The sequence below is a fragment of the Betta splendens genome, chromosome 7, assembly GCF_900634795.4.
Source record: "Betta splendens chromosome 7, fBetSpl5.4, whole genome shotgun sequence".
NCBI classification, from domain to species: Eukaryota; Metazoa; Chordata; class Actinopteri; order Anabantiformes; family Osphronemidae; genus Betta; species Betta splendens.
This window is the reverse complement of record NC_040887.2, coordinates 10,155,172-10,180,080: the sequence shown is the minus strand read 5'-3', so window position 1 is coordinate 10,180,080 and position 24,909 is coordinate 10,155,172. Positions and strand designations below refer to the sequence as shown.

General features: G+C 40.1%; 3 protein-coding genes across 6 annotated transcripts; 2 read left to right on the top strand and 1 right to left on the bottom strand.

The window, feature by feature from the left end:
* Positions 1-1,615: 1,615 nt before the first annotated feature.
* On the bottom strand, positions 1,616-13,105 carry bcas1 (brain enriched myelin associated protein 1). 4 transcript variants are annotated; one of them, XM_029156894.3, is made up of 14 exons: positions 12,992-13,105; positions 10,405-10,489; positions 10,221-10,317; positions 9,919-10,003; positions 8,764-9,047; positions 6,674-6,832; positions 5,897-5,956; positions 5,679-5,714; positions 5,011-5,226; positions 4,084-4,143; positions 3,919-3,957; positions 3,268-3,387; positions 2,861-3,076; positions 1,616-2,702 (listed from the first exon to the last, which is right to left on the bottom strand). In XM_029156894.3, the coding sequence occupies exons 3-14, from the start codon at positions 10,257-10,259 to the stop codon at positions 2,622-2,624; spliced, it is 1,395 nt and encodes a 464-aa protein (XP_029012727.1). In that variant the 5' UTR covers positions 10,260-10,317; positions 10,405-10,489; positions 12,992-13,105; the 3' UTR covers positions 1,616-2,621. The 4 variants fall into 4 exon arrangements, with proteins under 4 accessions (XP_029012727.1, XP_055366272.1, XP_055366273.1 ...); XM_055510297.1 differs by having other exon boundaries at positions 12,802-13,075; XM_055510298.1 differs by lacking the exons at positions 5,679-5,714; positions 10,405-10,489; positions 12,992-13,105 and having other exon boundaries at positions 10,221-10,383.
* LOC114859234 (putative N-acetyltransferase 8B) lies at positions 11,356-24,484 on the top strand. The gene is made up of 3 exons (XM_055510300.1): positions 11,356-12,170; positions 23,000-23,083; positions 23,562-24,484. Exons 2-3 carry the CDS (start codon positions 23,035-23,037, stop codon positions 24,305-24,307), a joined length of 795 nt encoding a protein of 264 aa, XP_055366275.1. The 5' UTR covers positions 11,356-12,170; positions 23,000-23,034; the 3' UTR covers positions 24,308-24,484.
* pfdn4 (prefoldin subunit 4) lies at positions 12,533-14,517 on the top strand. The gene is made up of 4 exons (XM_029156900.3): positions 12,533-12,726; positions 13,472-13,579; positions 13,770-13,910; positions 14,190-14,517. Exons 1-4 carry the CDS (start codon positions 12,646-12,648, stop codon positions 14,319-14,321), a joined length of 462 nt encoding a protein of 153 aa, XP_029012733.1. The 5' UTR covers positions 12,533-12,645; the 3' UTR covers positions 14,322-14,517.
* Positions 24,485-24,909: the final 425 nt, after the last annotated feature.

Genomic DNA, 24,909 nt, shown 5'->3' with positions numbered 1-24,909 from the left:
CACTCTATAATGTTTATTCAGTGCAACCAGCTGTTATGTTGTTGCTCATGCGAATTATTTTATCAGTCAAAAGCATTTGATTCTATAAAATATATAAATTTTGTAATCTAGAGATTTTTAACCCTATGAAGCATTGCCTCATTATGTCACTTTACTCATTATAAATAGTACAATTAAAAAGTGATTAGTTTTAGAAATCAAAACTGATCTTGATTTCCTTTCAGCGACTGCAGGTCTATTGCTCCTCTAACAGGATGTAACATTCCCCTGAAAGCCCAACACCCCAGAGCATCTGCATTAGAATGCCTTCCTAAGACCTGAAGCACAATGTGCCTATAGGAACCATCTGATTTACCATTGGTTAAGGTGAACAGCATTGTCTCAGGCTATAGATGACTGTATTAATTTATTATCAGTAGCTGTGTCTTTTATATCTTACTGGCCTTTAAAAGTGTTTCACCCTTGCCTGAAAACTTGCAGGCGGTGTCGTGATGCATTAGTGTTGACAGCAGGCGTCCCTTCCTACTGTTCCCTTGTTTCACCCCCATTGCATACTGGTGCATTCACACACACATATTACCTTTATTTCACCAGATCTCTCGCTTTGTTATCACCTGTGATGTGAGTGCAGAAAGCATGAACGAATGAACTTTCATAACTGTGCAGAACGCGCTCCTTCCTTTGTGAACGCTTACATTGTGGCACGGTGCCTGTAGGGACACGCAGCTGCTATCTTTGTCTGCTCCCGAACCCACGTGCATAAAAGGTTGGGCAAATTCCTAAATCATACTTAGAAGTAGAGACACCAGGAACTTGTGGTAAGGTTCAGTGTGAGTTTCGTAAAGACATTTATTACAAAAAAACACTGTTTATCATGATTTCCAGCTTGCTGATATGCTGATTAATTAAATAAATATGGACATTCTAGAAACTCAGCTATGTTTTCTCACTGTCTCAACCTTTGTCTCATTAGAACTGATTCGAAATGGGGACCTTCCATCAGCACTTTGTGTTTAATAATAAGCATTCAGACGTCGCAGCAATATGCACTGCGAATGTGCTGCACTGCATCTAATGTAATTTGCCACTCCACAGGGAGAAGGACAGACAATGGACCACATGTCTTAACTGTACAAGCAGCACCACCCTCGTTCCTCCTTTAGTGCCACAGCAATTACTTTAATGCGTAAATTTAAATGATCGCACCTATTACGGAGCGCAGTGCAAGACGACTGTGGCTTATTGATAACAAAGGAGCAGTGTGAGTTATGTCTGCAGGGGCCGTGACTCACTTAACAGCAGGTGAATAGCGGGTCTCACACCTCAGTGTCTGAAATGCGTCCTTTCACAGACGGCAAATTATACAAGTGACATCATTGAATGTAAATTTCGTTACTAGTTTGTATTTTAGCTGGAATATACATGCCTTAGGTGTGTCTCGTGGAATCTTTCAGTAGAAATGCCCAGCAGTGACCACTCTGTCTCTTCTCTCATCAGCCTGATTTACAAATGACTGTCAGATACCATGACACGAGGTAAGGCTTCCAGTGTGGCTCTGCACCCAACATACTGAACCGTGACTCACACACTAATAAAAATTTTACTACACGTAACCTTGAGGTAACAGGATGTCATGTTTATTTTTTTTTCCAAGTGGTACTTTACACTGATGAAGGACACACAAGTGGTAAACATGTTTATTGTCTTCAAAGACATAAAAATACACATATATTAACTGCACGAATACCAAACTCAAATGACAAAACACCACAAGACTTTAATTAAAACTTTTTGACACACAAAGTGCTGCTGTAAAAATGTTAAATCACAGTGATTTACTGTAAAATGAATCACAATAAAACCATTTCACCAACTCGCATGTTTGTTCCTTCCCTACAGAATAGTAAAGATTGTAATTGTCCCATATGGTCCAATATATGACTGTTAATAGATATATTGTATGTTCTTAACATAAAGGATGAAAGTGCACTTTGTTACATGAGCACACTCCTCTATCAGCTCTAATAGAAGCAGTTGTGATGTTATATACGTGTAAGTGCCATTAGCAATATCATTTCATACTGACCTCTGCTTTGCTGTGACTGCATCATTTCTTTATGGTATTAACTGTAAAAAAAAATCAGCAATGCGACATTGCATTTCCATCTAGCAAGCAGAAAAATGAATATACACAAAAGCAAAGCATGGTGCTGTGTTACTGAATAAACCCAGCGTGTGATGCAGGAGCGAAGCCAAGTCACTACAAATGTCTCTCAAACAGCTTCCACACTAGTTTTGCTACACTTGTCCATACATTTATATGATCACAATGATTTATATCTCAAAAACCACAATCAGTTTCACTCTTTGACCGTTTCCGTTCAACACTACTTGACGCTGTCTGCTCACTTCTCTGACACTCGCTGGTCACTTGCTTTTTATTTACTTATAGTTTTCCTTTGTGATTTAAACACTGACTAATACAAAACAAACAAAAAAAAAACGTTAAAGTGACTTTAAAGGTTGAAGAGATGGGAGAGAAGGATATTTATAAAGATTGAGTGAAAGCTACGAGGAGAGAGAGAGTCTGTGCATGGAAACCAGTTGCATTGGTTTTGGTTTCATTTGGCCTTCTCAGCTGCTGGAGCAACAACGACCGGCTCTGTCTGGACCCCGGCATCTATAGAGTTACGTTTCTGACCCTGAAATATAAGGGAAAAAGAGGTTTTTAAATAGCAGTATGTACGACTTTTAGGACACGTGAAAAGACATGTCACCACATCAGCATCAGTTGTAATGAGTTGTGCTGCCATCTGGAGGATGCATGAAGCCATATGAAAGGAAACAATGCTCTGTTTACCAGGTTTTTAAAGAACAGCTGGATCGAGTTCCTCTTCTCCAGTTTTTTGGGCACGCTGGCTCCAGTGTCTCCAGCTTGAACGACCGCTGCAGGTTGTTTGTTTTCTACAACTGCCTCAGAGGACTTGGCCACAGTCTTTGGTTCCTCCTTGGCTTTAGCAGGTTGGGCCGCTTCAGCCGCTGCAGTCGGGGCAGAGGCTGCTTTCTTGGGCCCGGTCTGAGAATTTTAACACACACAATAATCATAAAAAGACCTGCTGTTTCAAGACCTAAAGCATCTGTGTGTTGTTTAATTCCATTATTAAATGCACATCTGGTGTGAAGAGCCTGTGTGACTATTTCCTCTAGAGACAGTTGCTTCATCCTGCCTGGACTGCAATTCACACAAATTAGGGAATGGATTCTTACTTTAGGCTTGAAGAGATCGAAGGGTGATTTTGAAGCCGGTTTCTTTTCTTCCTGAGCCGGTGGTGGTGGTTCTGGCTTCGCAACAGCCTCGAGGGTGCTAGTTTTTGAGGGATCTAACCTCTTCTCGAAATAGGAGGGAGAAAAATGCACATTATGAGCACGTTTCAGGTCAAAGGCACGGTCGTGATTAAAGCTGACTCGTGTGAGTGCAGGATCTGCCACCTGGAAGGGAAAGAAGGGGTGTCGAGGGTGGGGGATAGTAAGCGTTCCACCAAAAAGACAGAAGAAAAGTCAACTGAGAACTGGTTGAGAACTTAGAACCCCACACCAGCAAAATAGAATATTGCTTAGTGTTCTGTTCAGAAAAGAATCAGGGCCATTATAAAACATTTTTTTTAATTCTGAAGTAAAACTGAATTTTCACTTTTTTCCAAATGTCTTACCCTCAGCATTCAGCCTCTTTTCTTTAATTTCTAGATTTTTGTCTTGGCCTTAATTCTGTTCTGTGTGTCTGAGATTGCCTTCTTTAAGAGGATTTTTCACATTCTGGGAAATGAAGAATTTATGGACGAGAAGCAGATCTATGCAGAAACGTAACACGACATCCTCATGATATTCCCAGTCCCAAAACACCAAACTCCTTTCATTTACCTCAGCTTCTACCACTAGCTGCTGTAAACCATCCACCACCTGCAAGGACGGAGACGTCGCCCTGTTACTTAAAGGCTGAACTCATGGGCTGATCTACAATGATCATGCTTCATATAAAGTTACTGTAACAGAATCATGTCAGACCTGCTCTTTCTGCTGATTTACCTGTTCCACTGACTGTTCAACCTCTTTTGCGATCTCCTGAGGTTCAACCTTGTTTTCGCTCTGAATGGAGGCAAATGAATCATGATATGAAAATAAAAATAACCAGACATTCCACCACCAAAAACCTTCACCGGCAGCTGATGCTGCGTGAAATCACTTTACAGACGCAGACTTAGAAGAGCAACAAGAAACAGGATTTGCTAACGCTCAAGTTACAATTCATTCCAGAGCAAACTGAAACTGCCAGTGAAATCTGTTAAATCTTCTGCAAACAGGTGCCTCTTACCGAGCATTTCACTGCTGTTTCAGTATCCACTTAAATGTCACCAACATAAAAAAGGTGTTAAACTAGTATCAACACCATCCTCATCTTATCAGTGAAGCCTTGTCTTTTTTTTGCACACACACTGAGGCTTAAAACGTCCATTTTTGATAAAGCTTGGGGCTTGTAGCCATTAGTTAAGCTGCTATAGACTTAAACCTTCACTGAGCTCTTCCCTTCTGTTCTCATCGGCACCATCGGACTCTGAGCGTTGTGTCTCTATTGTGCAACCATCCTGCCTGCGTTCGGCTGCTGCCTGTTGCCGTTGCCTCTTTGTCTGCTGTGGTTATTTCTGCTCGTATCTATCTTCTCACCCCAGGTTATCGAGGCAGATGGCCTTGTTTGCTGGAGGTTTCTTCCTCTATAGAGAGGGAGTTTTTTTTCTCTCCACAGTTGTGCTTTATAAATATACTGTCAGGTCTGTAAAGTGCCTTTAGATGACGTTTGTTGTGAATTGCTGCTACATAAATGAAACTGAATTGAATTTTTAGATGCCTTAACCACTTAACTGTTCACATTCACTAAGTTTGGTTTACACCACATTATAATTTACCATTGTACATGAAAGAAGCACTTGAAATGACGAACCTCTTGCACTCATTTACCTTTGGGCGGAACAATTTGCTGAATGAATTCTTGGCTGACTTTGCCTTCGAAGACGCGGGTTCCTTTGCAGCAGCCTTTGGTTCCTCCTTCGGAGCAGGCTTTGCAGACTTGGCAGCGAGTTCGCCTTTGATTTCCATTTTCGGTGGCTCTGGTGGAGGTGGTGGTGGAATAGACATTCCTTTGGGTGCTGCAGGTGGTTCAGATACCTGAGCAACCTATTGGCAGGAGAGAGAGGATGTTAAATAACTTTTTCTGTGGAAAAGGTGGACTAGATGTAATGGATCTTCATCAAAGAACAATTAAATAATACACAACAATTAAACCTTCTCAGGCTAATTAAGACAACTAAAGAAATAAAGTGCAAACAAAGCCTGATCTATCTACTCAATAGAACAGAATAGCATAAATGATACATAAACAAAACAATAAGGAAATTAAATTCATATTTTTAAAGTTAGTTTATTTGTCACCAAACAGCGCCTTCGGGACAAATTATTACTAATTTAGATTTCTTTAAATTATATTTATTATTAACTATAATTTGCTCATATATAGTAGATAAGGTATACATAATGTGGACTGTCAGGAACTGAAACCAGTTTTGCATATTTAATTTACTGCAAAATCTGTTACACAGATTAGACAACTCTGCAGTCTCTGTGCTCACAGTAATGGCTGCTGCTTGTTGGGTCTCCTTCTGCGACTATTAGGCAACACAGAAAAAAACAGCAGTTAGAAAAGTTATATAACTTAACAAAAATCTGCAAAATAAAGTTTGCACATCTTGGATTTTGTATTTAGTATAATTGTAGATTGTAAGTTATTAAAATCCAATACATTGTATATAATTGTATGTATTTATATATTTAAAGAATATGTGTTCACCTGATCTTTTGAGGCATCAGGAGTAGCGGTTTCCTTTTTAGACGTTTTAGTGGGAGCCACCTGCAACAAAGAAAAGAGAAATTCTTCAAATCAATTTCATATCCAAAAAAGAGGACAAGCAAATGCTTAGTTAGCAGTTTTTTGGTAGCGATTGTTCAGTGTTTTCAGAAACAGAATACAGCTAATGCAACTGACACAGATAAATAATTTGAGCCTTTCATGGATTCAGACTCGGGCCTTTATGCTAAGCTAACTGAGGCACACTGAGGTCCCTGACGGGGCGCGCACAATGCCACGCGCTGTTACTGGGACAGTTATTGTGCTCCGGAGATGGCGTAGGCCTGCCCTCGCTCCATCTTCGCAAATCTCCACTTCCAGCTGCACAGGCCTTCCTTGTGAGCTCACACTACGGCCGAACAATAGGCCGCTGCATTCCTGCATGTTCAAAGGCACGGAGAGCATGAGGCTGAGGCCGTGGTAACTCCTCAAAACGGCCGCCGTCCAACAGACAGCAGAGGTTTTCCATCAGGCGCAGTCATCATGGCAGATCTAGTTATGGACACCTTTAACCCCAAAGCTTCATCACCTCAGCATGGTTAGAAAAAGACCCATTCATTTACCAGAACATTTCCATTATGTAAAAGATATAGATTAGATATAAGAAATACCTTAATCGGCAAATTTAGCAAACATACTGATTATGATAATGTATTCAAATCATAAAATCTTCCTATTTGCTTTTCTGGAGCATTCAAATCTTTAAAGCCCATCACTTACTAGTGTTTTGAAGAAGTTCATAACTGAAATCTCCGCGGGGTCGCTCTGCTCCTGCTCTTCCTGAGGTTGGCTGCTGCCGTTGTCGGCTTCTTCGGCGGCTGCGCTCGCGCTTAGCGGCTCCGTTGATGAGGATTCAGGTTGTTGCTGCTGGCCTGCCTCCTATGAAGCACCACAGAGAGTTTAGCCTTTGAGTATGATGTTAGTGCAGCCCAGCTCGTACGCAGGCAGTCAGTGTCTTAATCGCAGCATTGAGATGAGAGCACAATTCCAACCATGCCTCTGCCTACTCGGGGCCGCGCCAACAATCAGCCTTTTATTAATGCTCGTGTCCCACCCCCCACTGATATTCAACAATGCACGAGAGTTATGAATTGAGAATTGTCAGGAAACTCAGATACCTTTCAGTATTTAATGTAATGTGGAAAATCAACAGTAGAAACTATAAAAATATCTATTAAGCTGGCGTGTGTGCATTTGGATATGCTTAGATTTGATAAATTGTCAATCATTTTTTCCTTTTGTTATTAAGGTTTATTGTGATTTTATTGATCATGAAACATACTGTAGAGCACACAATTCATTTTTTCACATGAATGGCATCTATAATACTGCGTCCCAGTGAAGACGGTTCCACTCCAGCGGGTCTGCGCGCTGATGCTTCAGTAACAGATGTACAAGCTGACGGGAACCTGTGGAGGAGATCGTCTGCGTTGGCATTTTGTGAGTCCAGCTCTAAGCTGGTTGTTGATTCATTCTCTGCCTCCCTGTCCAGCGCTCCTCCTCCGCGGCCGCATCCCGTTCCCCGTCTGTATCTTCATCCTCCGCGGTCTCTGGAATCGACGCTAGCCTTCCAGCTTTCGGCCGTGTCATACTCCACTCCAGCTCCTCAGCGGCGCCCGTGTCTTTGACTGGGGTAATCGATGCCTTCACAGGCCTCGCCGCTGCTTCTCCAAAGAGGCGTTCAAAGACCGTTGCAGTGGTAACATCTTCACCAGGATTTACATCATCTGCTGCAGACAGCTGAGAAGTGCTAGAACTGGATTCTAGGTCTTGAGAAAGAAAATTAAATGCTGGTTCTGCAGGATTGGGTTGTAGTTCAGCTGATTCTGCCTCTACATAACACACTGCATCTTCACCAATCTCAACGTAGTCAGGAACACCAGAGAAAATCCCATTAATATAATCCACCACCACTAACAGGGAACTGGGGGAGAGCTCCCACGGCAGAGTTTTCTTTCCACTTCTCTCTTCTCGGCTCCTTTCGCTAAATCCGGTAGCTTCATATTCTCTCTCTATTTGCTCAGATGTTCCAGCTTCTGGATGCAGATGAACATTTTCCTCCAGGGGTTCAATGATGACCATGTTGTCATCTTCTTCTTCACTTGAATCCATTTTCACGCAACCCTACGTTAATGTTTAGACCAAATTTAGGAAAGTTATTCCATTTATAAATCACCTTGGAAAACCATGTACTGAATCACAGAATCTATAAAGGGACTGGATGAAGTATTACAGTTCAACATGTTACTGAGACCTTATTACAGAAATTTTGGCCTTTTGAATGAAGATTGTATCAGGTCTTCTTGTATTGGATGCCTCATATTGTATGTTCCTGTTTCCTGTCAGTTTGTCTGCCTCTAGTGGCTGAAGATTAGACATTATAAATGCAATAGAAACAATCTCTAAAAGAACCTGAAAGATTTAGCAGAAAAAAACACATACTTAACTTGCACATACAGCGGAAAAATAATCTGATTTTTTAAAATATAAACATAAACTGTCTATGTTTTATCTGGAAAAGTCACTAGCGAGCGTGTTGAGTCACACAGGCACCTCTATGTGAATACACCCAGAGGAAACCTGCCCAGCACAGGGAAAACATTCAAACCTGGGCCCCTGAAAAATAAAACCATGTGCCCAGGTCCTTCTAGCACAAAGGTTTTCTATTTTAATATGAAGTATTATTATTGTGTTGCTTTTTTAAAATAGGGAAGAAATCGATCATTTAGAAATGATGCAACCACAAAAGAAGCAGTTTTATGGCTAACTGGGTGTTTTTGATAAAAAATATAATAAGACGTCCTACTCACAAACTGTGGATCAACGACGTTCGTGAGTTCTTCGTCTGAGGCAGCTTGTTTCTGAAGGTTCTTGGCACCAGCTGCTTTCTTTTTAAATATGTTACCAAAGGCCTTGACTTTTTCCTTCTTGATCTCCTCCTTCAGGTTGACGGTCTCAGGGATTTCAGTGACGACCTGAGCCTCCACAGGTTCAGTGTTGGTTTGGACCACCACACCATCGGGCCCAGATGATTCTGTGGACAGGCTCAAAGAGAGGGGCTTGCCATTTTGTTGGACAGTGACCTCACTTTTGACTGTAAATAAACAAATTAAAAAAATACTGTGAAACAAGCAAAACAATTAATCCTCACAAGAAAATCTCAAAATCTTCCTCTGATGCGCAAGATACAAAAATTGAATCCATAATTACAGAATAAGACAATTTACACAGATGCAGAAACAAAACATACACTTACAAAGCTCAAATTTCAAATCAGAGAAATGAGAACTTAGTAATATAATAACATAAACATTCAACAGTCTTATACTACTATAGGGAAGCCAAGTAAAACTTGATTAATCTACCTTAATGTGAATTTGTGAACCTGTTAACACAGTTATTATTGCCATTTATTGCATACTGTATGTACTGTACATAGTACTGTTATATACTTTCATGCAGTGTTGAACTTGGCTATGATTTTGCCTCGTGCAGTGCTAAATGAAGCAAACACACCCAAGGAAGTGGCACCAGTGTGCGCCGGTGGGAATCCTACAGCAATCCTGTTTCTACAGCGACAAACCACAGCATGACAGGTCAAACAGCTGTGCCCCGTGAATGCCTACGCCTATAGTTACATTGGAAGACTCAGGACACAGGCCAGATGGGAGTCACACTGTTTGGAGAGTCTTCAAAAGCTTTAGGAGATTTGCCCAACATGAAATGAAAACATCAGCTGATTTTGGGCTGTCACACGCTGACTCAGAACTTCCTCTCCATAGATACACTGGAGAATAAGAAAAGTCCAAACCAAATTTGCGCTCGCCTACAAATTCTCCAGAGTTGGTCCAAAAATAAATAAATAATAGTGACTGTATCTGAATTTACTTTTAAACTAAATGTTTTAGTTTTTTTAATTATTGCAATAGTAATAATTTACAAATAAAGATGAAACCTCCACTTACCATCTGCCTTCAGTCCATTGGGTGTGATACTTGCTGTGATGCCATTCACTGATCCATTTTCATGCACCTCAGGAACTGACCCATCCTATGGAAAAAAAAATCAGAATTGTTTCTTTTTACACTGTGTCCAGTGGAGAAACACACTAAGAATCACCAAACAGACCCCTGTTCAGCATCCAGCCCAGGTGCACGGGAGCGTGGCTCTTTTGAGACCACAAACTAAAGTATATTATTTAACATGTGGATGTATAATTATTGTTATTGCAGGAATAACCATTATAACAGGAGAAGTATGATTTTACCTTGTTCAGCTCTTCGCTCTTGGATTGCTCGATTCCCATATTTTTCCCAGGTGAGACGTAGACGAGCGCAGCTTTCAGCTTAACTCCCACTAACAAACTAAACAACAGGTATATCGTCTGTGTTTCGGTGCGCGGGAATATAGCACTGTGTGTTTACGTCTACAGGTTTTAGAGATCCACTCACTTTGGTGTCACTCAGACGTCTTGCCTTGTCACGCCTCCAAGTCAAGCCAATGATCTTCTCCTTAGGACATGGAGGGTGTCTGTCCCTGTCAGTGAGAGGGACACGCTCCTGCTCAGTTGTGTGTATATGAGCGGCTGTTAACAGGCTTTTGTAATGTGTGCTTTAAAATGGGTGGGACTGTTTTTAAGTAATTGATGGGATTTCCCTGACATAAAAGCCCGCCATCCAACCCCGCAGCACACGCTGGGTGATCTTCGTAAAAAGCCCACGATTAGCATTGCTGCGAACTCCTAATGGCGGTGAAATACCCAGACAATGTCACAATCAGGATACCCTCCAAACACACACTCAGAGACAGCGTGGTGCAGCACAGTTTTGTTGACAAACGCCGCTGAGAATTAAACAGGATGTGAATTAAGGATATTGGTCTGGCACACTGCCACACATAAAGTGAATATGCTCATACTTACAGCCCTGACGCCTCCACCTAGTTATTTACATTTCAGAGTCGGAAAGTGAATATTTTGATTGTTTCGGTTTGTACAGGATGCAGAGTAAAGGTTTGTTTATGCTATGATGTTTGAAACAGACTAAAACTGGCTTGATATTATTTCCTGTAAAAGCTTTAATTGAAGTTCAAGGAGCATGTTTTAACCACACTCTTAATCAAGACTGACAAAGACTCTGTGATGAAATCATCTGTGTTTAAATACATCCATTTAGTCAGTGCACACAGGACTATCTGAAAGGTCAAAGAGCTGAAAGAGGTTCATTATTTAAATTCATTCTTCTATTTTCTCCCATTTTTATGCCTTGTTTGCTGCCTTTGTGAGTAAATGTGCCTTAAACAGGAGCTTGTTGACATAAGCTTCTTGAAGCTCATCTCATTAAACTCCTGATAACCTCAAAGAACCCAAGCCCAAACACACTGAGGTTTGTATTGAGTTTCGCACTAATGCCTTTGACTAACGCTTACAAGCGTCACAGGAAAACCACTGATTTTTAGGAGAAAACTTTGAATAGTAAAATTCATTTAGCTTATATTAAAATGTGCCCATTATACTGTGAAAGAGCACCGTATCTTTAGTTTCTTGGATCCAGTGAATTCCCTGACATCTTCTGTACTGTAGTTAGTCTGGATTCAGATCACTCCATCATTGCAGATGTGTTCAGTAAATATTTGAACTTGGGTGTGAAACTGTTTGCTGTAGAAATATTTACAGAACAGGAGTTTCAGTTGATACAATAACTGGTCGAACTTAGTGCAAGCAACCTTGCATGTTTTAGAGGTAATTAAGAATAATAGTTAACTATAGGTTGATTATACTTTAGGCTTATAAGTGTTTAAAAATAATGAAGGTGTTATGCCTTATACTTTGAAGGAAGTTCCATATTATTTATACTATATATTATATTATATGAAAGTAGCAAAAATCTAATAACATAAAGGAACCAAACGATTATGATACTTGGCACAATTGACAAAAAAAACACTTGTCGTCTGAACCATTAAAAACACCCAGTACGTTTTGAACCCACTTGATGGCGCTGTCGGCATATCTGTGGTATAGGCCCGACTTTGTGTCGTCGAGGAAGTCAAGTTATTTATGCATTATTAAGGAAGTAAAAGTGTATCTGAAAAATAGATCAGTACAGTGATTCTGATGAACAAATAAAATAAGATTATAAGTACTTCATATGAGTATAACCAGTCTTCAATACATGGTAAAGTAGGTTTTGTTTTTGTTATCCCTGGATCGAATGTGGTAAGTAAAATGATTAATAATAACTTTGCATGCATTACATGAAGTGAAGCCTGCAAAAGCCTTAATAGGTTCAGATTCAAGTAGCTCCTTAATAAGCAAAAAATGCACAATATATAGTAATGAAAAATATTAAAAACATTAAGATTTTTTTGTAAAAGCAAGTATAATAGTCAAATTTATATGGATGAAATAAAGGTAGATTATAAGTATATAATAGTTATATATAGTTATAGTCATATAGTTAGTTCTATTATAAGTAAATAATAGTTAGGCTGTGATTTGAACATACAGGGCTCACTATGTGAATTGTAAATTGTGAATTTGGAGTGAGGGAAACCTTGGAACACACAATTTTCTTACATTTCATTCATACATACATTTCTATTGGTGTTTTTAGTGTTGTTGTTTTAAACTGTTGAGATCCGAGCATAAAGTAGTTCACCTAAACCACAGCCCAACATAGCAGGTGGCGGTAATGCGCCAGATGGTTGTTTGTCAGCAGCCGGAAAAAAAGGAGGAGAAGAAGACGAAGATGGCAGCGATCGTGAAGGGACCTGTAAGTTACAACCTATTGGACTTGGTTATTCTGCTGTAGATTTGTGACACGTTAATTTAAGACGGAAATACTCACGTTTTACTCAGGTGGAAACAAATAGCCCCTGATTACGACTACAGTTGTATTTAAACCCGTAGTATCAACCTCGTGTTTCATTCGCCCTCAGCTGTCGTTAGGCGTTGGCTAATACGCTAGCGCTAACTCACATGATGCCTTTGGCTGTATTAGTCCAACGGCCACTTTCGTGTAGTATCCGATCACTGACCTGCATTAGAAACTGATGAGTGGTTGCTGATAATCACCGCCCGGTAGAGAGGGAGGGTGGTCCACACTGCTAACAGGACGCCGCTCAGGGAGCCGCCTGCGCTGCTTGCTAATGTTAGCCATTTTTAATGTCTAAGTAGCACAACCACATCAGCTTCAACGAGTCATTGCAAATAGATATTTGTTGCTGCTACAGGGACAGAATGTTGTCTTTGCAAAATATTTTAATTGTGTCGCGGTTTTACTCAATTTCAGTAATAAATATTCACTGCACTACAGGGATCATACCTTTTAATAAATAAGGTAAAACAGACAAATTAGAGGAAATTAGAGAGGAAATTATTAGTACATATTTTTCTTTTGTTTGAGAAAAGCAGAGTTTTAGTATTCATGCAATGTAGTATTTGTGCCTACATTTGTCCAATTAGTCCGCTAATACACTGTTGTCTAATAATACTAACTTGTCTTTCTTGCCTCACAGGCTGTCGAAGATGTTAATGTCACTTTTGAAGACCAGCAGAAGATCAATAAATTTGCTAGGAATACAAGTCGCATGACAGAACTCAAAAGTGAAATTGAGGCAAAGAAAGTAAGTCGGTCACATTTGGCGTTCAGTGTGTGGTCAACTGAATTTATGTACCAGAAGTCTGATCATCACAATGAGAATCCAAACACGATACCCCCGTTATTGTTTCCTAAACACACTTACATTTGATCATTCATATATATTTTATTTGGTTTCATACAGTTACTGACGATTTGCTGATGTCTCCTTGCAGAAATCCTTGCAGAACTTGGAGGATGCCAGCGATGACCTAATGATGTTAGATGATGACTGTGTTTTAATCCCCTATGAAATTGGTGATGTGTTTATCAGTCACAGCCGGGAAGAAACACAAGTAATGCTCGAGTCTGCAAGGGTGGGTTTCTTTCTAACTTTTTATACTTTGGTTTTGGCTAACAAAAAACTCTAAGCTCTAACTTTTGGTTGTTATTTTGTAGTAGTGGATTGTGTTTTAGTAACCCTTTCTTGATCACCATTTTATTTTACAATTTTTTTTTTTATTGCAAGAGGGCTGTGTTGCTTCTCCAACTGGTTGTCTCCCTCTGCCCTACCCCAACCCCAACCCCCATGGGCTGGTCACAAAAGGATCTTAAGCTTGTTCTTCTGTCTCTGTATATTCATGTTTTGTAATTAGGAGACACTGGAGCGAGAGATCGGAGGCCTTGAGGACCAAGTATCTGCAATACAGAAAGTGCTGGGTGATCTAAAGGTCCAGCTCTACGCCAAGTTTGGAAACAACATCAACCTGGAAGCAGATGAAAGCTGAACAGCGAGATGCACCCTGGCAGCTGGCCCAGCATGGACTTGTGTCACAGTCACAGGAATTTAGTCAAACAACATACCAACGTGAACTGCTTTGTAACTTCACATATGTGTGCTCAGATGATGTCTGGCCTAACTATGTCAAACAGTTTCAAAGAGACAGGAAAGATAAATATTTGGAGAATAAATGAATACTAACATTTTCTGTGTTTTAATTAGCTCCTTAATACACTTTTACTTTGTTGATCTGGCGTGAGAATTAATTTGACTTGCAAATACATTGATAAGTTACTACCTACATAAAAACCCAATTGTCAACTTGCTGCATGTTTGACTATAAAGGTGGGATAAAATTTAACAAAAGCTCCCTCATTAATACACTAAGTTTCCTGATTTGTTTAAATCAAATCCCCCAAGCGCTGAATCGTAAGAACTTTGTAGTATTAGGACTGTCTTTGGACAAACCTAGGAACACACAGAGAAAAAAGGCATGGAAAGCATGCAAGCTCTACCAGCCAAACCTGAAATCCACCTTCCTGCTGTGAGAAGAGCTCACAACTAAAACAAATTATTCTTGAAATCAAAGCTGATAAATCAAGGTTAAGGTAGATTAATAATTTAACCTAAAAATAATTAGTAGTTTACGGAGAGCTAGAATTGACAAATCTAATAGTTTTAAATCATAGAAAATCACAAATGCACATCTTTAGTTTTTAAAATGTTTATATAGCTTAAATATCTTTGCTCCATTTTATAATTCTTGTCCTGTCCTGGCGTTTATTGCTTCCCAAAAATATCAATACACAAACCTCATTATATTGTGCCCTCTACTGTGGCCTGCACTAGCTAATAAAATGTCTGAAGTTAAAGCGGACTCCTCAGGAGGATCAGGATCTCAATTAACAAGTTTCCTGTCCCGGTAGGCTTTGTGCTGAACATTCATAGCTATGATTAAGAGGAACTCCACCCACACAAGGCTTGTCTTTATGCACAGCTTGTTAAAGCGTGGCTCAGAGGAACACGCATGGAAATGCCTGGACTCATTTCCCTGATGGGCTTGTTTGCATGCTCGGTCCCTCCGATCTTTCTCCGTTTGTTTGTGTCCTCTCGCTCCCCTGCATCTTGTCTAATGACACAGATGTTGATATGTTTGAACTGTGAGAGAGCGTTGGGAGCTATTTGTCGTTTTCTACAATAGTGAATAATTTAAAACACAAATACATCCAGCTTTACAAATTTAATAATTAGGTCAGGTGAGAAATATGTGCAACGAGCAACATAGCACTTACAGGTGCACTATAGGGAAACTGGTACATGTACAGTATGTGACAGTGATTCTTTATTATATCAGCTGTAATCATTGTTGAACTTGACCACAGGGTGTCTCTGTCTCCCCAGTTATTTTTGAGTAAAATTAAAAATTCTTCCAGGATGTTAGATATGAACGCATGGGATAAATACTGTATAGTACAGTCGCATCACAAATACGATCACGCCATAGATATTTACAAGAATCATGAATGGTGTTGAGAAGATTACACAAAGATGTGGATCTTCTTTACAAAATAAACAGTCCCACTACAATTGTTCCTTGTGATATTACACCCCAACACGATCACACCCTCTGCTCCCTCAGCGAAATGCCATCTCTGCTCCTGTTGTGTTGTTTCTGCCAGTAGCTGCCTTGCACAGACTCTGTACTGGACCTACAGTGAAGGATTGTGTCTCTGTACGTTAGCCTAAATGTCAGGAGAGTCAACCCAGACTTTGAGAAATCCACTGCGGCTACATCCATTCTTCATCCGTTCTTCAGCTGTTCTGTGTCATCCAGCTTTTATTCATTACAGAGGAGTAATCTCAACGCTTCTCAGAAGCACAATGCAATTCATAACGTGGCTATTAATACTCTTCCAGACAGCAGATTGGTCTTTTGCTGTGAGCATGTAGGTCCAATTTTCTTCAGCTACACTTTGCCTCTTAGGGATGACTAGAATTATTTTCATGTAAATGTCTTTTATCATAGAGCAGCTCACAGTAGAACAGGACAGGTGATGGAGGGAGACGGAGGGGCATGTCGAGCAGCTAAGGGTGGTCAGATTAAAACAATGGATTACAAAAGATAGTTCTTGGGGTTTAGACACCTTTTCACTCTTCCTACAGATGTTTTATTGTGAAAACACTTGTCATCAGATTAATAGTGAACACAGTCATAAGTGGCAGCCGTAGCTGTGTGCCACTGGGCCACCTGCATGACCCAGTCAACTAGATTTTTAAACCCCGGTGAGTGTGGGATATTAGGGTCCTTAGCCATGACAACTCTGCTGCAAGGTGTTATGAGGAAATGTCAAGTAAGCTACCGAGGGGATCACATTTCAAAGTATAAATCAAGATTGAATTCAGGTGGAAGGCCATGTGTCCTGGGCTGCGAGATGCACAGTGAGCATAACACCTGTTAACAAATGCCACTGATTGTTAGCGGACAAAAGGCAGCTCATAGTTTAAAGAAATTAACCCTTAATAGTCCCACAGTGGGGAAATTCAAGCTGTATTAATTTTGTAAACAATTATTTTCTTCCTTTGCTGTGGACGAGGACTCCGGATTCCTTCATGTGTGGAGGCTCAACACTACACTGGGACCTTCAGTCACTCATTTCATTACTGTTTGTCAAGCTGATCAGCCAAGATAATAAAGGCGATATTCCTCTGTGGCAGCGTATGAATCATCCAAATGATAAAAACAAGGCTTTGCGTGGACCCATCTCTCCGTGAGCATGTGTATGTGTGGTGTCAGTGCAGCAATCAGGACATATAAATGCTTTAAAAACAAATCTGTGTCCCTCAAGCCATTATCCAGTGATTTATTTTAAGATTTGTTTATCTTTCATTTATGATTGACGGGAATTGGAAATTCTCTGCCCAGAATGCGTAAAATGTGTGATGGTCTCAGTTTGTAAGTTTCTATCAGTTGTCTACTTTAATCTGAGGTCTGTAATAGGTAGAGAATATTACTTCACAAACACTATTTCCATATCCTCTACTGAACAATGGACCAAATAACTTAGCATATGAAAGACAGTAGAATGCCTCCAAACATTTCAATGAATATCATTACCAAAGACTAAATTTTTGTCAGTTACATTCTCAAGACCTTGAGGAAACTGACACCTTCAAGCTGTTTGAAAACCACGGAAGCGAATCCTCAAGAGGAGACGGACAACTTGAAACTCAGCAAATATTTGTCTCCGGTTTGTAAAGGCCAGATGGACCTTATTGAATCTATTGAACACTGGTGAGTTTAATTAAAGAAGTGCCAAAGAGGATGAGAAGCTGTACTAACCCGTGCTGATGTTGATCATCATCACTATTAATAAGATAATAAATAATTGCTTGTATATGGTTTGCAACATTAGTTTATCTCAAATGGCTGTGGTTCGAAAATTCATCATTGAACTGTTGCTCTCTGTTATACTTTACATTATTTGAACTAATTATATGCTCATGTCCTCCATCCTCCCATTAAATTATGACTTTTAAAAGTTTATAACTGTGTTAGCTTATTTAAGAACTAAAATGAGATATACACCATTTTAAAAGGTGCTACTACACTGTGGGTTTAGAGATTCAAGTATAATATTTTTTTCCAAATGAACTATTTCTGAGACTGTGCATTTTTCAAATTAGTTATTAGTTCCTTGTAACATCACTTTTTACTCACTAGTTAACTTAAGCATGAAGCACGTAAGCGTTTTGACTTGACGAGTTGCCAACTAGTATGCTGTACCAACATATTCAATTAGTAAGCGCTTATGGGTGAACTAATATATGGGCTCTGATAGCAGTGATATGTTATTAATGCTCAAAAGGATTCCCATAATGTTATAGTTAAACAATAAAATGCTCAGACAATTAATTGCAGTCTGTATGTAATCTAGGAAGGAGTTATCCCATTAATTAAAAAAGATACAAGAACTTAAATACCACCGAAAAGGAAGCTATTGTTGTGTGTTAAGTAGAGGTTTAATAAATAAGCTAACATAGTAAGGAACTTTTAAAAGTCATTATTTTCATGGGATGATGACATTAGCATATAATTAGTTCAGCCTGCTGAATGGCGCTGCTGGCAGTGGCTAAAAATAATTTTGCTAATAAGGTATTAAACTCACATGTAATCCCCCCCCCCCCGTGTTTGCTTTTAAGCATCCAGGCTCAGGGCGCCACAGTCTTGGTGTTCCACTCTCACTGTACACAAACAGTGGAGTGATGACCTCACGAGGCCCTGACAGAAGAAGGATGGATGCCTCAAGTTTACTGTGACAGCGCAATTCAAACTACTCATCCTTCAGCCACTGACTCATCACCGCTGACGCTGAATTAATGAATGGTGTGGCAAAAGCAAGCGACAACACAGGAAGATGTCACATAGTTATTCTTTAGAGTGACTTTTTTCTGTAATTACTATAATCCATTCCCTAAAATGTTTTTGAAAGATACAAATAGATTCATTATCGGTATAGAACAGGAAGAAGAGAAACTAATTGGTCAACATCAATTCAAAGTTTAAACAGGGTAAAAACTGCTGCTTTAATCTGTGTTTTAGTTTAAATCATCATTCAAGTGGTTGATGAATTCAATTAAAAAAGTTAAAACGAGCCTAACGCGCAGATGACTGTGGGTGGAGTTCCCCTTAATCCTGCTTCTGAGACCCTTGTATTAACACCTCAGTAGGTGCTGCACTGTGTTTTCACTTCACTTTTGGTTTCCACACTTGTGCCGGCTCCAGCTGCCAGATCTGGCTCTGACGCGTGCCAGGTAGCTAATGTCTTCCTGCCAATAAATCGCCTATTGAATACTTTCAATTAGGCCACTCAACCAGCTCAGAGGAGAATATCATCAGAAACAGAACGCAGAGGAATGCAGAATAATGCAGCACCGCTGGCTTTAGGTTTCATGGCAAAGAACACAATTAACAAGATCACAATTAAAACCATGGGAATTTTGAGAGTTAAGCGTATATGTATGAAAAGTAATATTGTATGGGCCTGATTTTTCCCCACCTACTTTAAAGCATTTAAAGGAATTTAAATTATAGTAGTTTAAGCAAAACAGAAAAAGTGCCAGATAATCATGAGTTTTGCCTGCCTGTGTACTTCCTCCACTCCCCCTTACCAGTTCATCAGTTCACAACATGACGTACCAGGTTACGATAGTGAAGGCAAAACGAAACTTGATGTGCTGAGCCACTTTGACACAGTTGAGCTGAAATCGACAAACTGAGCTGCACCTAAAACAAAATGCAATTTAATAATGTTCATAAGAAAATAACACTTATGTTAATAAACGAACCAACTGGGCTGTTCGACAGTTTCCATAGGTTCAGAACCCGGCCCTGCCTGGGCCGGGTTCTGAACCTATGGAAACTGTTGGACTACTGCCGAATCAATAACATCAATAGATTTCTTTGTGCATAAAAAAACAACAACAAACAAAAAGTAGCCGCATTCAATTAGCCACAGCCCTCTGAGCTAGGCTTTGATTCCAAGATGTCAGGGTTTTGAACCAACAGCCCAGGAGCCTTGGATAATGTTGACTCTGATCGTTTTGACGTTGAATCTGGTGGCTGTTAGAGATGCTAACAGGGAAGAACCGCCGCCTCATGTTTTAGGTCTTCATTCCCTGCTTGTGTTCGACCGTCCTAATTGTCCGTAGCACCTTTGATCCTGACACAGTCGGCTCTGCAAACCTGTGTCTGATGATGTAACATATTAGTGTAACAAACCCCGTTTTTATCGGTTCCACATCTACAGCGTGTAATAGGTAGTACCCTCATCTGTTTCGATGAGCCTGTCTCTATTATTATTCATCACACATTTTCTCCTGTAAGTGCAATGGTCCCAACTTTCAAAGTCCAAGAACAAAGACTACGCGGTGTCTGGAACAACAGATTTGCATTGTAAGAACATTTCCTCTAATCTTGTAGCGTTCCCTTTGTAGTTTATTGTGTTAGCGACTGCTTTGTGGAAGTACAGATCAATGAGGGAGCGTCTCTGCTTGTACTAAGATAATTAGCACGTTTCTGCTGTTCAGCGATGGAGTTGAACTCACTGCACAGCTCCATTTGATAAAATAGCTGTTGCTGTATTTCACAAGTAACATTTTTGAACATATACAAAAAATAAAAAAATATTTTTTATATTAAATATAATATAAATTAAAGTCTTTGTAATGCTGAGGCATGCTAGACATGTCATTGAGGGCCAAGCCATGCTACAGACACCGCTCTAAAGACAGGCTGTTATGGTGACTGTATTCTAACGATGCTTCTTCACGTAACTGTTTTGCACTCTCCATAAAGATGCTGCAGTTTATTACAATTATTACTTTCCTCTCTTTTCAGGGTGTAACACTCTTATTTGGAAGACACTAGAGCACTATGAGATCTGTCTTTACTGTATAATAAAACGTTCCGATGCATACTTGAATCCTGTGTCTTTGCCTTTTGTGGCAGACATTTAAGTAGGATCCATTAAAAATCCTCTCAGTCAGACACAGGGTTGTTTACGTTTAAATGAACCAATGAGTCAGTAATGGAAAAATAAATAAGTGAGAGCGCTAATAACAGACTGTACTTATCTGTTGGCACGGCCGCTTTAAACAGGGCACTGCCGTGTGTGAACACCAGCGATGAGACGGACAATATTTAACTTTATGAGCAGAACAACACATGAATATTAATAATAAAAATGAGTGAATGGCTGCACAAAAGAAATGCTGCTGGGAAAATTAGAACAAGTCAAAAGCCGAGTGTCAAATCAGGTAAATCAATCTCGATAGATAGATGTAACACATGCATCAATTTCTCTGACAAAATACAGCAGAAACAATACAAACATTTAAAAAAAAAAAGAGAATTTTTTTTTTTTTACCTTGGTCACATTTTTTACATTCAGACATTTTGTCACAAGAGGTCAAATAGTCATAGTTTCTCTCTTCATTCTACCACTTCACAGTCAGTGTGGCTCAATAAATTAAATATTGGACATTTTTCTCTTCATCCTCTCTCATTAAGTTGCTTGACTGTTAAACCTCTATTTTCCTTCAGCTAAATCCGACGTAGCTTTCTCTCGTCTGTCTCCTCCTTTGAGTCATGTTGTCAAGTTCGTAATTAACAATAACAAATTCACTGAAGGAAAAAAAGTCAGTGGTTATTCAGAGTTGCCTCTTGCAGCCGGAGCCCTCTATAATTCCCCCAGCGTCTCCTGGCATATTTGTGGCTGGGTGGAGGTGGGCAGCTTTTTAAGTGTGATAGATGGAGTTTTGTTTCAGTCTGCTGCTGCAGCTTCTTTCTCTGACCTAGCTGTCCCCAGAGAACCTGGGATGAGCCTGAGCCATAATATAGTTCTGCTGAAAGCCCATTGTTGTCGTTCAATCTGTTTTACAGAGAAAAGCTGCCCACCGACTACCTTCACTTACCTATTTTCCTTTTTGGTTGCATGCTGGAGGTTTACTATTTAAATATTTTATGTCTTTTTAAATATCATTAACAAAACTGTGCAGACAGTTATATGCACTTGTAGAAGTTAAGACATTTCTTTCATGTCAAAGTTCAGCTTCATGGTTTTCTATAATCCTATTTTTTTTATTATTTGTAAATGAGTTAATATATGAAAATTGAATGCTCGGCCCAGAACGACACCTGGAAAATGCAGTGCTGAGAATCCACATCATCTCCTGGGGTTTTGCACATCTGTGCTGTAGGACGCATTGTGCATCAACAGATCAACCTGATGTCAATATACCGATGCTTGGGCACGAGATGAGATAAGTCACACCAAGAGAGGTGCAAGTGAGACTGAGCTAGGGATTTTGCCTTCGGTGTGACAGGTGAATGTGCTGGTTTTTTTTTTGAATGCTAAGCAATTGCATGAGGGAAGGGAGTGGGTCTGTCTGAGGCTGAAGCTGAGGAGGTGGTAGATAGTTCAGATCATGAACGTCGTCTTTCTGACCCAGGTCAGGTGTGCTGGTCGTCAGTGCATAGGGCCTGTGATGGGCCGGTGACGTGCATCCTTCCTCCTACCTATATACAGTAACAGCTGACTCTATACCCCACATCTGTCTGAGGATAAAGCAGTTAAAGATGAGCGAGTGAGTGAGAGTTCTTACTGGGAGTGAGGCTGTTTGTGCAGAGTCAATTAACTCATTCTGTGACAGTGGGTCTAAAACAAGCTACACAAAATAATTATATTTTCACAATATTTGTTGTCTATGAAAACGCCACCTGAACTGTAGAACGAGTGAATTGGACGCTTTTGTACTTGGAAATATCTCGAGTTTAAAGCCCTCAGACGACCAGTGCATTTAAATTCTGCTCAGATATCTTAACTAATATATTCAGGATCTGTGCTCATCCTCCCTGAGAAATCCAATGAGAGAGTTCTTTACTCTGTTGACTAAGCTAATTAAGGTTCTTTTTTTAAATGGAAAAAAATGAAAATCAAAGCAACAGTGTGATTAATGAAACTTAAATCACATGCCCTCTAATCATCGTTATCTCAATCTAATGTTGAAACCCTTTTGCTGCCTCTGTGTCATTCAGGGGCTTGCAGTGTGTACCCGTAGGTGAGCATGCTCAGACTAATTTCAGTCCCTTTGGTGAATGGTTCATTATCACAATCTGTGGCTTAGGATCAGGAGCGAGCAGCAGCGTAAAGCCGTTCAGAATGAGCAGGACGCCAGCGGACGGAGGCGGCATGGCCCAGAAATGTAACTGTAAGTTGGCGCTTCTTTTCTACCGTTTTCAACTACTTCACCTGCTCGTACTGGGGCGGTCGGGGCGTGATGAACGACACTACTAACATACTTGGATGACATGTAACACATAACACTCTCGTTTGGTCGCCTCAGGATTCTCACCTTGCTGTGATTTTCCTCATTAGCACTTTTGAGCTCTAATTGTTTCACATCTCGCAATGACTCACTCTTGAAATACTGGAGATAAACAAAGCCATAATCCTTTTAATTGTTCTTTTCTCCACACATTGTCATGCATACTGTAAATGCCCATGTGTCAAAGTTATGTGAAATAGACGAATAGATAATGAAGTTGTATAAAATTATAATCATGTCTTTTAACCAGTCAAGACTTACATGAGAGTATTGAGCCTATTGTGAAACCTAAAAGGAATTTCCTCTTGCAACAACAGGCCGATTAGTCTGACTGGGTTCTTATCCTCTCCCTCCCATACAGTTCAGTTCTCCATCAGGCAGTACAGACCTTCAGATCAGCACGAGGTCACGTCCCTCTTTACCGACGGGGTGCTTGAGCACGTGTACCCAGCTTTCTTCAAGGCCATGCGCCACCCAGACCACGTCGGCATGGCTCTGAGCATTTCCATGGCCGGCTACGTGCTGGGAGGCAGCTCCTACTTTCAAGCTTTTCTCTTTGGCAGTGCATGGGCCGGCCTTATTTATTACTGCTGCCACCAAATCCACCAGGACTACCTAGCGGGGCGAATGCGTACAGACATGGCTGACGTTGTAGCCAACTACCTGGAGAAGCCAGGCAATGGCTTCTGGGTGGCGGAGGCGGACGTCAGAGGCCAGGCCAGGGTGGTGGGGATGGTGGCCGTGGTTGGGAGCACGGCAGAGGAAGAAGCTGAGAAGTTTGATGACTGGAACGGAGGAGTGATGCAGGGAGAATCCGACGACGATGCAGGAGATGGGCGTTTCGGCGAGCTGATGCACACGGTTGTGAAGTTTCCGTGGCGCCACAAACACCTGGGCTCCCAGCTGATACAGAAGGCCGTAGACTTCTGCAAAGAGCGAGGCTACGGCCGCCTGGTTGTGGACGTCAGCTCTCCACAGACAGCAGCCATTAGTTTGTACCAGACGCTGGGCTTCCTCCAAACTTCAAGCCACAGTGACACTCATGCAAACTGGTGGTTTTCCAAACTGGCCAGAATAATTGTTATGCGGATGGAAAAGTTAATTTAACCCAAAGTGGGACGACTCTGTATCTGATGCAAATTGTATTGTACAGCAAGATTATGTCAGTTCATTTATGCTTTGTGGCTCTTTTAGTGCTAAAGTCTCTTTGCTGAGTTTTATCTAGTCTCCAGCTCGCTATCATGACAGTCTGCAAAAAAAAAACACATTAAATTTCATGTTTTTTTTCCCACAAAGAAGCTCTAATGATCTCAGTTTCCTTGTATTTCTACCTGCCTTGATGTATTATGCATACACCTGCACCCCTGACAGCCCGATGCCCAAGCACAGAGAACAATAAGACATTTAGTGAACTTAGTGAACTCTATTTGGAGAAATTAATGAATATAATATAATATAATATAATATAATATAATATAATATAATATAATATAATATAATATAATATAATATAATATAATATAATATAATATAATATAATATAATATAATATAATATAATATAATATAATATAATATAATATAATATAATATAATATATTACAAATGGACATAAAACAAAACAAACTGTGTTCCAATTCAATTAACTGTTAGTCTCTGTCCACTAAGAATCATAAAAAAAAGAGAAATTGTGGGAAAGGTGAAATTTGG